Source organism: Pongo pygmaeus, chromosome 2 (assembly GCF_028885625.2).
Source record: "Pongo pygmaeus isolate AG05252 chromosome 2, NHGRI_mPonPyg2-v2.0_pri, whole genome shotgun sequence".
Classification (NCBI taxonomy): domain Eukaryota; kingdom Metazoa; phylum Chordata; class Mammalia; order Primates; family Hominidae; genus Pongo; species Pongo pygmaeus.
Window position 1 is genome coordinate 107,204,840 of NC_085930.1, and position 11,804 is coordinate 107,216,643.

General features: G+C 45.6%; 1 protein-coding gene across 1 annotated transcript in view; it reads left to right on the forward strand.

Annotated features, from left to right (window-relative positions):
• Window positions 1-11,525, forward strand: part of LTF (lactotransferrin) — a 29,088-nt gene extending 17,563 nt beyond the window's left edge. Inside the window, exons 11-17 of the mRNA XM_054483146.1 lie at window positions 722-775; window positions 1,769-1,924; window positions 3,624-3,765; window positions 5,709-5,776; window positions 7,697-7,881; window positions 9,051-9,240; window positions 10,945-11,525. Of these exons, the coding sequence (XP_054339121.1) occupies window positions 722-775; window positions 1,769-1,924; window positions 3,624-3,765; window positions 5,709-5,776; window positions 7,697-7,881; window positions 9,051-9,240; window positions 10,945-10,979 (830 nt within the window). The 3' untranslated portion in view covers window positions 10,980-11,525. The remainder of the gene's footprint in view (window positions 1-721; window positions 776-1,768; window positions 1,925-3,623; window positions 3,766-5,708; window positions 5,777-7,696; window positions 7,882-9,050; window positions 9,241-10,944) is intronic.
• Window positions 11,526-11,804: the final 279 nt, after the last annotated feature.

Sequence of the window (11,804 nt, forward strand, 5' to 3'; positions counted from 1 at the left end):
TGATGGACAGATACATTCAAAAGGGAGAATCAGGGAAAGAAGAAACGAAAGGGGCCCTGTTACCCACAAAGCCTATTGTGTTGAGAACTAACAAGGGACAGGTTGGTTTTATCTTCTTAATTTTTCAGAAGATCTCTGTGAATTATAACATACAAACAGAAAAGTGCACATAAATGTACAACTCATGACACTTCACACACTGTACAGTCCATGCACTCGGGCCCAGATCGAACACTGCAAGTTTCAGAAGCCCCTTATGTCCTCCTGTCCCCCGCCCCCTTACCCCTGCAAGGGAAGCCTCTCTCCTGACTTCTAAGGGCACAGATCTAAGTTTGCCTGTGTTTTAAACTTCATGTTAAAGGAGTTGCACAGCATGTGTTTTTTTATGTCTGGTTTCTCTTGGTCATCGTTATGCTTTTCATCCACCTAAGTGTGTAGTTGTAGACTGTTCAGTCTTGTCGCTGTGTGAGTATACTGTGATTATTCATCATTTGAGTGTGGATGGGCATTTGAGTAGTTTCCAGTTGGTGGCTGTTGTGAATAATGCTGCTGTGAATCTCTGTGCCACATCTTTTGTTGAACATATAGATGCATTTCTCCTGCATGGAACTGCTGGGACGGTCTCTTTGGATTTGATTCTGCATCATTGAGATTTAAGAGTTTGTGGCTTCTCACTACATCTGGATGGATAATGATGTCTGGCTTGTCTTTATTCTTTCAGAATCCCAACAAAGCAGTGACCCTGATCCTAATTGTGTGGATAGACCTGTGGAAGGTGAGTTGGCATTAGCCACTTTCAGGGTCAAGGATAAGTTCTTGTTGTTGGAAGAGGAAGTGGCAGGAACTGTAAAAAAACAGAAAGAATTGCAGCCCTAGAAGCTATAGGGCTTCTAGGAGCAATAATTTTAAGGGTGCAAATAATTCACAGAGGAATAGTTCTAATTAATGTTTATATTGACCTTCACACTTGGCAAAGAACATCCATATAGTCCCTCATTTTGTCCTGGTCATGGAATGGGGGGTGCTACTTCCCCACCTCATGGGGATGAGGAAACAGTGGCACCGAGAGTCCCCAAATGCCCAGAATCTCACTCACAGCCATAGGTAATACTGTGGTAGATCCTGGTCTTGACCCAGGGTCCCTCGTGTCAAATCCAGTGCTCTGTGCACCACTCCCCCTGCCCACCAGAGCTGGTGCTTGCTCAGTTTCAGAAGAGACTTGCCCTTGGTGGGTGTCTGTCAGATGCATTCTCTCAGGAGGACAATGGCAACCATGTTGAGTTCAACCAGTGCAGGGCTGGTTCAGACTCAGCTCAGGGCAGTCCCTGGGGACATGTGCCTCTGTACCCACACAGCAGTTAGCCGGCTGGATGTTGGTGCTCTTGCCTGATGCACACTGTGGTTGGTGATTTATGCACTGTTGGGGTCTCTCTTGTTGTTTATAGTGTTTGTTGCTGTAGAAGCTTACACTGAGAGATGCATTGCTGGTTTGTAACTCAGGGACATTGTGTGGCTGGTTGAAGACAGTCCCCTGTAATCACTAAAAGAATCAGCTTTTCTTACTGTTTTATTTCATCAGTTTCACCTTAACATAAGGCAGCAGCTTATGCTTTCTCGGTCTACCTAAAAAGGCCAGGTCTTTGCGGGAATCATTGCCTGGTGATGCTTCTTGGCCTGTTTTGGCCTGGGCTGCAGACAACTTCACTGGAATCCATGTGCCGGGCCTCCTGGAGGTTAAGACTTGTTTTTCTGTCATCTGTTATGCCAGGATATCTTGCTGTGGCAGTGGTTAGGAAATCAGACGCTAGCCTTACCTGGAACTCTGTGAAAGGCAAGAAGTCCTGCCATACCGCCGTGGACAGGACTGCAGGCTGGAATATCCCCATGGGCCTGCTCTTCAACCAGACGGGCTCCTGCAAATTTGGTAAGGAGTTCCAAAGGTGCGGTGGGTGGGCCACCCTGCGGGGTAGGCATATTGTGCTGTGGAACCTTAGGGAAGGGAGGGGAGGGGATTTGCAGGCTGATAGTGGCCTGCAGGCCTCTTCCAGCATAAGGAAATTCTCCCTGTGGCTGCCCCCTGGAGACATGGTTGCACTGGGGGTTTCCCTGCACAGCACTTCCCATGCCCCATTCACCCCACCCCAAGATTAAAGATTGGAATATCTGCCTATTTCGCTGCACCCTAAGAATAAATGCAAGTTCCAAGATGTGCAAATGCTTTTTACCTCTTGGAGCTCCAGACCTAAATTCCTCTTAAACTCTGGCTTCCCAGCTTGGGGAAAGATGTCTGCTTGCCTCATGAAAGGTGACTCCTGTTACTAAGCAAAACTGACGCTTACTCTACACTGCAAAAGAGCCTGAATAAGACCTCACGAGTCTGGCTCCACCTGCTTCTGCAGTTTTCTCTCCCCACCACACCCCATACTCATCTTAGTCAGCATAAGCCACGCCCTGTCTGCTATGGGCCCCATGGCGTGGTGTGTAGCACATCCTCAACGTGACTCCCCTCTTGTATAGGCGTCTCCTAGAGCAGGGGCTCCACTGCATGGGTTTTTGATCCTGGCTGGGGCAGGCAGCTTTCATGTGGCTCTGCTCCTCACCAGCTCCGTGGTAGCCTCTGAGCTGTAGGGAAACTGCCAGGATGGAATGGGAACTCCCAGCTTTTCCTGAGGTTGACACATAGTGTGGCTCTTCCAGCAGCAGTGGGAGTCTGATAATGGGTGACATTTGCTCAGTGGGGCAGAGCTTTCTTGTCACCTTTGTTTATTCTTTCTTGGGTTAAATCACACAATGAATGAATTCAGATCAGGTTCAGCTGCAAGGAACAGAAAACTCCTGAAATAGTAGAGGCTTAAACAAGACAGAAGTTAATTTCTGTGTCATGTAGTCCAGAGGTGGTTTGCCTAGGGCTGGTATGAAGACGATATGGTGTCTGGAACCTGGGCTTTAATCATTTGGCTACTCTGCCATTTGTGTGGCTTCTGTGCTCAAGGTCACCTCATGGCCCACATTGCATCTGTAAGTCCAGTCCCTGCTTCTGCATTCCATGTGCAGGATGAAGAAAGAGAAGGAGAAGAAAGGGCAAAGGCATGTACCAATTGTCTTTCAAGGTTGTTTCTGAGAAGCTGGCACCCAACACTCCTGCTGATATTTCACTGGCCTATAGCTACCCATATGGCCATATGAGTCCCAGGGAGTCGGATAAGTCTAGTCTTTATACCAAAGGGCCAGGCACACCCAGATACAAAGCAGGGTTTCCATTACTGACAAAAACAAAATCAGATCCTGGACTAGGCAACTCACAGGCTCTGCTGCACACAGCCATCACGGTCATGAGCTGAGTCCCCACCTCAAGGCTGTGATGACGGGACCCTCCAGGCAGCCACAGCTCTCATCCCCAGCCTTAGTTGGTTGTCCTTCTGTGCCTACAGACTGAATGAAGCTTTTCTGGTGGGTCCTATGTTGGTGACAACATGTTGCTTTGTGATGGTGAGTGTGTTCTATCTAGATTGCTGTCCTGGGAAGTCTAATGAACTGAAACCAACCTGCATCGGCTGTTAGGTAAAGGTTGCTTGTGTGGACTCAGGTTTGAAGAGCTGACTCCCCGTGGTCCTTCTCTCCAGATGAATACTTCAGTCAAAGCTGTGCCCCTGGGTCTGACCCGAGATCTAATCTCTGTGCTCTGTGTATTGGCAACGAGCAGGGTGAGGATAAGTGTGTGCCCAACAGCAATGAGAGATACTACGGCTACACTGGGGCTTTCCGGTGAGTCTGTGACTGAGCTCCATCAGGATGGGGCCTCACCTCATCCCTCAGCATGTCGGCATTGCAGTTCTAAGGGGCCAGATGTGACCTGTCACAGCAGAGTGGGGGTCATCCTGTGGGTCGGCTCATCGGTGGCCCCAGTGAGAGCTGTCCCCACCACACCCACCGCCCCAGAGAGTGGAGGCTGGCCCCAGGGCTGTCTGACCTCAGCTCCGCAGTGCTTCTCCCTGTGGCTTTGAGCCAAGATCAATAGCAGTAGGCCTCAATAGCCTCGTCCTGAAAATCAGATGGGTAGAGTGTGGTATCCTAAGTGCTTCCTACAATTCCATTTATGGGAAATAATTCTCTTTCCCATTGCCACCCCCTCTCTTCTCACCTAGGTCACGACTATGGCTTAGGTTTCCCCTTTTCTCTGACTTTGGCCTTAGAAATGGCAAAGAGATGGCAGAACTGCAGTGTTATTCTCCAGTAACGAAGTGAAAAATAAGCCAAAAAACAAGTTTTCAGAGTTCATAAGTTATAACCACTTAGTGATTTGTAACCACACCCCACGTTTTACAGCGCCATTCATCCGGGTGTTGCTTCTCAGGGGCACTATTTACCAGTGTGAAGGGTGCAGAGAGGATCTTCCCCTGTTCCTTTTCCTCCATTTGCCAAGAGTACATTTCACCACCAGATGGCGTTATGTGTCTGAGGGTGTCTTTGAACTTTTTAATATAAATTCAACAGCCTTGTTCCAGTAATGGAATGACATAAAAGTAGCTTTTGCTATATGAGTGGCTCATAAAAAAAGACCCAAAACAAAAAAAATGTTTTGTGAATGTATAAAAATATCTTTAAGGGACTAAGGATTTGCAAATGGAAATGTGATTCTACTCAGAAATGCTGAACACACGTCTCATAAGAGCCTGAAAAAATCATGTGCTCCTCTTTTTTTTTTTTTTCAGACCTGTAGCAAGGTATTAGTTCACTGGAAACACCCACATTTTAATATTCCTATTTATAGTGGAAGAAAATCTCTTGTATTTTGTTTAAATTATATCTAGAATCTAGATTGGGGAAATTTATAGCAAAATAATTAAAAGCTGAAACCAGTGTCATACCCCTTTATTTCTATCGTTCTTATAATGCTGGTTCCTAATTTTTAACTTTCTGCTGACTCTGTACTATAGAAGAAGATCTAGCCTCTCACACTGCCTCCGGCACCTCTTCCACCCCACAACCATAAACTTCAACTCTCTTCAGCACCCAACACGCTAATGTCATATTCAGTACTTATGACTGTGTAAGCGTTATTCTCATATTATATTTCCCTTATTGTACAAACTTTTTGTTTACTCTGGAGTTCATAAATGTCTTTTCTTATTTGCTTAACTTTCTGCACTTAAAAAAACACAACACTACCTCATCCCAAACTCTCTGCCAGTAATGTAAATCTCCTAACAACATGCGCGCGCACACACACACACACACACACACACACACACACACACACACACACACACTCTGTCTCTCTCTCTCTCTCTGGGTGCTATCACGGTTTCATCATTTACTTGGAAGTGCTGCTCCGGAAGGCATCCATCTACCTGCTGCAGTTTGGATTGGTTGCTGTGTAGGCTGCCTGCACATCTGTGGTCCTGGGGGTCCTGTTGACCATTATTCTGGTGCTTTCCTTTGTGCCACTTCATGTTAGATTGCCTGTTTCCTGGATCGCATATCTTTAGATTTCTTGGTTTTGTAATGTCTTTTATATAGGGTTTTAAAAGGAGGGCAGGTACACCTGTGTTCGATCTGCTGCTGTAAACAGTAAATTCCTAGAAATAGTTGTCTTTTAGATGTTTACTTCCATATTTCAGTTTTTGGAATGTATATTACAAATATTTATGAAAGCCCCACTAGTTTCTCTTCTGTAATTTGTGTGTATATTTTCTGGAACATTTTAGGTGCCTGGCTGAGAATGCTGGAGACGTTGCATTTGTGAAAGATGTCACAGTCTTGCAGAACACTGATGGTAGGTGAAGGTGTTTCCTTTTCTCCTTCAAAGCAGAGTCTTTGGCATCACAACACATCTTAGTGTTCAGATTTGCCTTTGGGAAGGTTTTATAACATTTTCCAGATTTTTTATTAAAAGAACTCCAAAATTCTTTATCTCAATAGACAACATGATAACATCTGTAGGTGTCATATGGATTTTGAAACCAAATTCATACACTCTCTCTCTCTCTCACATACACACACACACACTCACTCACACACACACAGATACTAGCCATGCTCAGTAGCAAATGTCTCCCTGGCTTCATCTAGTCAACCACAGAAACACACTGTCTGCCCGCATGAGATCATGCATGCTTATTGGAAACTGTGGATGATGCTACAAAACTGGGTGAACATATGCAAATGAAGCCTCCCTTTATGAAAAAGGAAGTAGAGGGCTTCATTCATCTCCATGTGAGCCTTGGTCTGGAGACTCCTTGGGAGTTAGTGGGAAAAAAGTTACAGGTGGTTGCAGATGATGGAAGATAATCTTCCAGCCAGTGTTTGAACAATCACTCTTCTGGTCCTCAGCCATTTGCTACCTTCCAATCTGCATCTGTCTCCTTAGCACCACTTCAGTATTCCCACCCCCCAGTCTCAGCAGGTGACTTGCTATTTTGTTTCCTGAGAAAGAACTGTCTCCACTTTCGGCCTCCCTCCTTCAGTAATCACTGCAGTCACAGTCACTTCTCCCTTCTGCTTCTGCTCCTTCTAGTGTCTCTTGGGACAGAGATTAAAACCAGACATGTAAATTTGAAATTATTTCAATATCAAATAGAGGAATCCAAGAGAATGAATAAAGTACTTTCTTAAAGGGAGACAGCAGAGAGACAAACAGGAGCCTGAACAATGAGCCTGTATCTGCACACACATAGACATGCATACAATCACATTTAGAATTTACAAGCCATTCACTGAAGTAATCTCCAGGGATCAGATTGATGTCAAATTTAATTTTAACTTTCTCCGGTACTTTACAACTGTATTTTGTTAGAATTGACTATATATATTTGATAAACCTATAAAAGTTCCTTTCCTTTCTCTGGTTACACTAATAGCACTTGAATATGAAAGGGAGGAGAAACAAATTTCTCCTTGAATGTAAACCATCTATTCTTTTTCTGGAACTCACTGAAAAATATGGCATAGGTGGAGGGTTTTCTTCTTTAAAAAAATAAAAACTCTTAACAGCTTTATTGAGGTAGAATTCATATACTAAAAAATCCACCCATGCAAAGTGTACAATTCAGTGATCTCCAGCACATTCACAGAGTTGTGCAGCCATCAACAAAATCCAACTCTAGAACGCTTGTATCCTCCCATAAAGAAACCACTGCACCTATTATCAGTCATTGCCCCATCCTTCTTCAGCACTGGCAACCATCAATCCACTTTCTGTCTCCATAGGTTGGCCTATTCTGGACATTTCATATAAATGGAGTCATATGTGGTGGGTTTTTTTTTTGAGATGAGGTCTTGCTATGTTGCCTAAGCTGGTCATGAACTGCTAGCTTCAAGTGATTCTCCCACCTTGGCCTCCAAAGGGCTGGAATTATAGGTGTGAGCCACCACGCCCAGCCTATTGTGTGGTCTTTTGTGACTGGCTTCTTTCTCTTAGCATCGTTTTCGAGGTTCATGCATGTTGCAGCATGTACCAGAACTTCACTCCCTTTTATTGCTGAATAACATTCCATTGCATGGACACAGCACTAATATTTGGTATATTTGAAGTTTGCACAGCTTGTGTAGGATGAAGCTCCTTCTCTGTTCCTCACATCACCACAACCCCAGTGTGTGCATTTGAGAGGTCAGTGGGATGGCCATACCCACCCAGAAGAGACTTCTTGGCTAAGCAGGGGAGCCGTGGATGATGTCATCTTCTTTTTCTCCCCAGGAAATAACACTGAGCCATGGGCTAAGGATTTGAAGCTGGAGGACTTTGAGCTGCTGTGCCTCGATGGCAAACGGAAGCGTGTGACTGAGGCTAGAAGCTGCCATCTCGCCATGGCCCCAAATCATGCCGTGGTGTCTCGGATAGATAAGGTGGAACGCCTGACACAGGTGCTGCTCCACCAACAGGTATGGACCACAGAGCTTCTAGTGCTTTCTTAGCTGTGTGGGCTCCTGTTAGGTGAGGAGATCACAGAGCTAGGTGCACCAGCCCACTCGATCCTCTCTAGTCCCTCTGCTTGAAGCTTATGGTGAGAGTATTGGCTTCATGCTGTGGGGTTGCCCGGAGTGTCAACAAGAACAACAGAGGCTTTTGACTCTGGGCTTTCTGGGACTCACTCCATTTCTGCTGAGTCTCTGTGCACTGGCCTTGTTGCCGTCACTGCCTGGCTCAGAGGCTGTCTTTTTCCCTCCTGCTGTTCTTCTGGCAAATGAGGAAGCCACTGAGCCTTCCTCCCACATGCATTGGTGTAGTACTTTTTACTCAGCTGACATTTCCTGAACCTGGGCCGACTGAACAATGCTCTAGGCCAGGCCTCTAAAACAGCAAACTCAGAAGGTGCCCTATAGATTTAGGGCTCTCTAAATGTGATTAGAAGGAAATCCCAAAATTTTCTTAAAATCTTGGATTTTATTAGAACTTCTATTTTTATCATATAACATCATGTCTATATGTGTGCTTTTAAAGAAAACAACTCGGGAATAATAAGACTGGCCACCATAACTGGCCTTTATGGAGCCCTTACTGTGCACACACACTGGTGCTGGTGAGAGAGCTGCCGTGACTGAGGGGTTTGGGTCTCAGTCTCCCCACATGGGACCCTGGGACAGAGCAGGAACTGTGTGAGGGAGGCAGGGTGACCGACCTGCACACTGAGCTGGTTAGTGGCCGAACCTGGGTTTTCCTAGCAGCCTGCCTCTCTAGAAGAGCTGCATATTAGAATGTCCTAAGCAATTGACTTATGAGGGCAGATCTCAAAACCCCTCCATTGTCACCTTGTCACCCATAAGAAGTTGTATGGGAAAAGGTCACAGGTTAAGAAGGAAGGAAAGATGGCAGATGGTAGGAGGTAGGACCAGAAGTGGTGTGAGGCCTGGATGCTGCCCAGGGCAGGCCTGCCACCAGGAGTGTGGGGTGGGGGACTCCACTAAGGAGGTGGAATTACTCCAAAACTCAGCTCCTTCTGCCCCATGGTTTTCTCAGGGCTGTTCTTCGGTGGAAGAAATACCCCTTTGCCTCCTTTACCCCATAAATTCCTCTTTTCCTTAGCTACTCACTGTCTGCCCTTTTGTCGCAGGCTAAATTTGGGAGAAATGGATCTGATTGCCCGGACAAGTTTTGCTTATTCCGGTCTGAAACCAAAAACCTTCTGTTCAATGACAACACTGAGTGTCTGGCCAGACTCCATGGCAAAACAACATATGAAAAATATTTGGGACCACAGTATGTCGCAGCTATTACTAATCTGAAAAAGTGCTCAACCTCCCGTAAGTAGACCCTAGCTAGCATCCCCGAGAAACCACCATGGGTGAAGGTCAAGGTTTGAGGGCCAAACAGCATTCCAGGAATGAACACAGGTGTAAAAATGTTAGGGACAGATAATATCTCTTTACAGTTCAGGAAATTATAATCTCATTGATGAAAGAATTAGAGAATAAAATAGAGCAGTATGTAATAAATTTTTTCAAATTTTTTAGTACGGATAATGACTGCACTGTCATGAAATCTTTGGAAACTGATAATCCATTTTATTCAGTAAAATGAAAAGTGCATATATACATATGCATTGGGAAATGACAAAACTGGCCAGGTGTGATGGCTCACACCTGTCATCCCACCACCTTGGGAAGCAGAGGTGGGAGGATGGCTTGAGCCCAGGAGTTTGAGAGCAGCGTGGCCAACACAGAGAGACCTTGTTCTACAGAAATAATTTTAAAAATGAACCTGGTGTGGTGTCAGGCACCTGTAGTCCCAGCTACTTGAGAGGCTGAAATAGGAGGACTGCTTGATCCCAGAAGGTTGAAGCTGCAATGAGCTATGATTGTACCACTGCACTGCAGCCTAGGTGACACTGAGAGACCCTTCCTCAAAAAAAAAAAATCTGATTCTGGACAGTTACCATAGATGCCAACTATAGAGAAAACAAAATCTCAAAAAAATTCAAGTGTAGGAAAACATATCTTAACCAGGGAAATATATTGATATTAATTTAATCCCTTAAAAATATTTAGAAGCCATCATAGAGTATTGTAAGGCTCCCGGTGATAACTGTGGGATTTCAGTGCGCACAGCTCCCTGTGCACTGCAATCATTCAGATTCCTATTCCTGGTCCCTCACCCAGAGTCGGGGGCATTGGGGATGCTGTTGGTCCAGGGATGGGGGCAGGGCCAGAAATGTCTTTATCGGTGGTTTTCATGAGAGACAATTTTTCCCCTGAGGGGATATTTAGCAATGTGAGAAGCATTTTTTGATTCTTACAACTTAGAGGGTGCTGCTGGTACCAAATAGGTAGAGGCCAGGGATGCTACTAAACAAAGCACAGCCAGCCCCCTGCAATAAAGAGTTATTATCAGGCCCCAAATGTCAATAGTGCCGAGGTTGAGAAACCCTTTCCTGTATTGACAAACAACTCAGGTCACTGTGATGCAGGTCAGGACCACCCTCTGAGAAATATGGCTACAGGGCTCTTCTTGTGAGCAGCCAGCTCAGGACTGCATAGACCACATGCTTCTTGAGGGCAGGCCAGTCTATCCATGCTGTGTCTCCAGCACTTAGCACAGCAACTCACACAAAGCAGGTGCTCAGTAAGGATCTGTGAATGAATGAGTGAATCTGCAGATGAACATGATTGCAAACAGGTTCACATTCCAGGAGAAGCTAAAGGACCACCAATGTCTTGTGAACTTGAGAATGTGACAGTCGATTCAATCAGAGACAAGTGCAGGGTGGTTGTGTCTCTCAGGCCAGAGCAGGGAAACACCCTGGCTGGTGAGGGCTAGACTCTGGCTCCCTTGAACATCGTAGTCGCTAGGAGTAGGAGAGTGGGAATATGAGTGTGGCAAGCACTGACTCACAGTGATGGGAGAAGGGCAGAGAAAACTCGTAGTGTCCTCTTTGATTTATTGGATTAAATAACTGGTTTATTGGAAGAAATTAGTTTCTGAATCTCTTGCTCTGTTGTGTCCCACAGCCCTCCTGGAAGCCTGTGCATTCCTCAGGAAGTAAAACCCAAGAAGATGGCCCAGCTCCCCAAGAAAGCCTCAGCCATTCAGTGCCCCCAGCTCTTCTCCCAGGGTGTGTTGGGGCCTTGGCCTCCCCCGCTGAAGGTGGGGATTGCCCATCCATCTGCTTACAATTCCCTGCTGTCATCTTAGCAAGAAGTAAAATGAGAAATTTTGTTGATATTCTCTCCTTATAAAGTGTCACTCATCTTTTCTAGAATTTTATACTGAAATCACATGCCTGACAAAATACCTGTACAGTTGGACCTTCTCTTCCAAGTTTTTCAGGTTCAGCCCCTCCTCTTTCTTGCAGTCTTGGGTATGATGCCCAAGGGTCTGGAATTTAAGGCCAGGCCAAGCACCGGTTTTCCCAAGGGAATCTGGTTGGTTATTCACATAGCTGTCTCAGTGTACGTGCATGTATGTGCCTGGGAGTGTGTGTCCCCAAGGCAGGGCAGGAAGAGCAGGCATAGGAATTATAACTGAAATGTGGGTTCAGTTGCTCATCACTTGCAGAGTCTAATTAACAAGAGCTAGGTTCAGTATAAAGAAAGTGACTTTTATTCCAAAGCTACCTTAGGGGAAGAAGTACAGGCTTCTTTCCTTAAGGGTGACTGCTTCACCTTTGGAGCAGAAAGCAGAAGCTTTTAAATGGGGGGTGTGGCATGCAGGGCAGGAAGTGAGCAGGTAGAGGGTCTGGGTACTGGCTTTGGTGCCTTGTCTACCAGGCAGTTGAGCTGGTTATTGCTGGTGCCTTTGTGGGCAAAACCAGGTTGTAAAAGCAGCCAAAAAATTTCCAGGTGGGAGAGTTTCATAGCGGGCATATTTT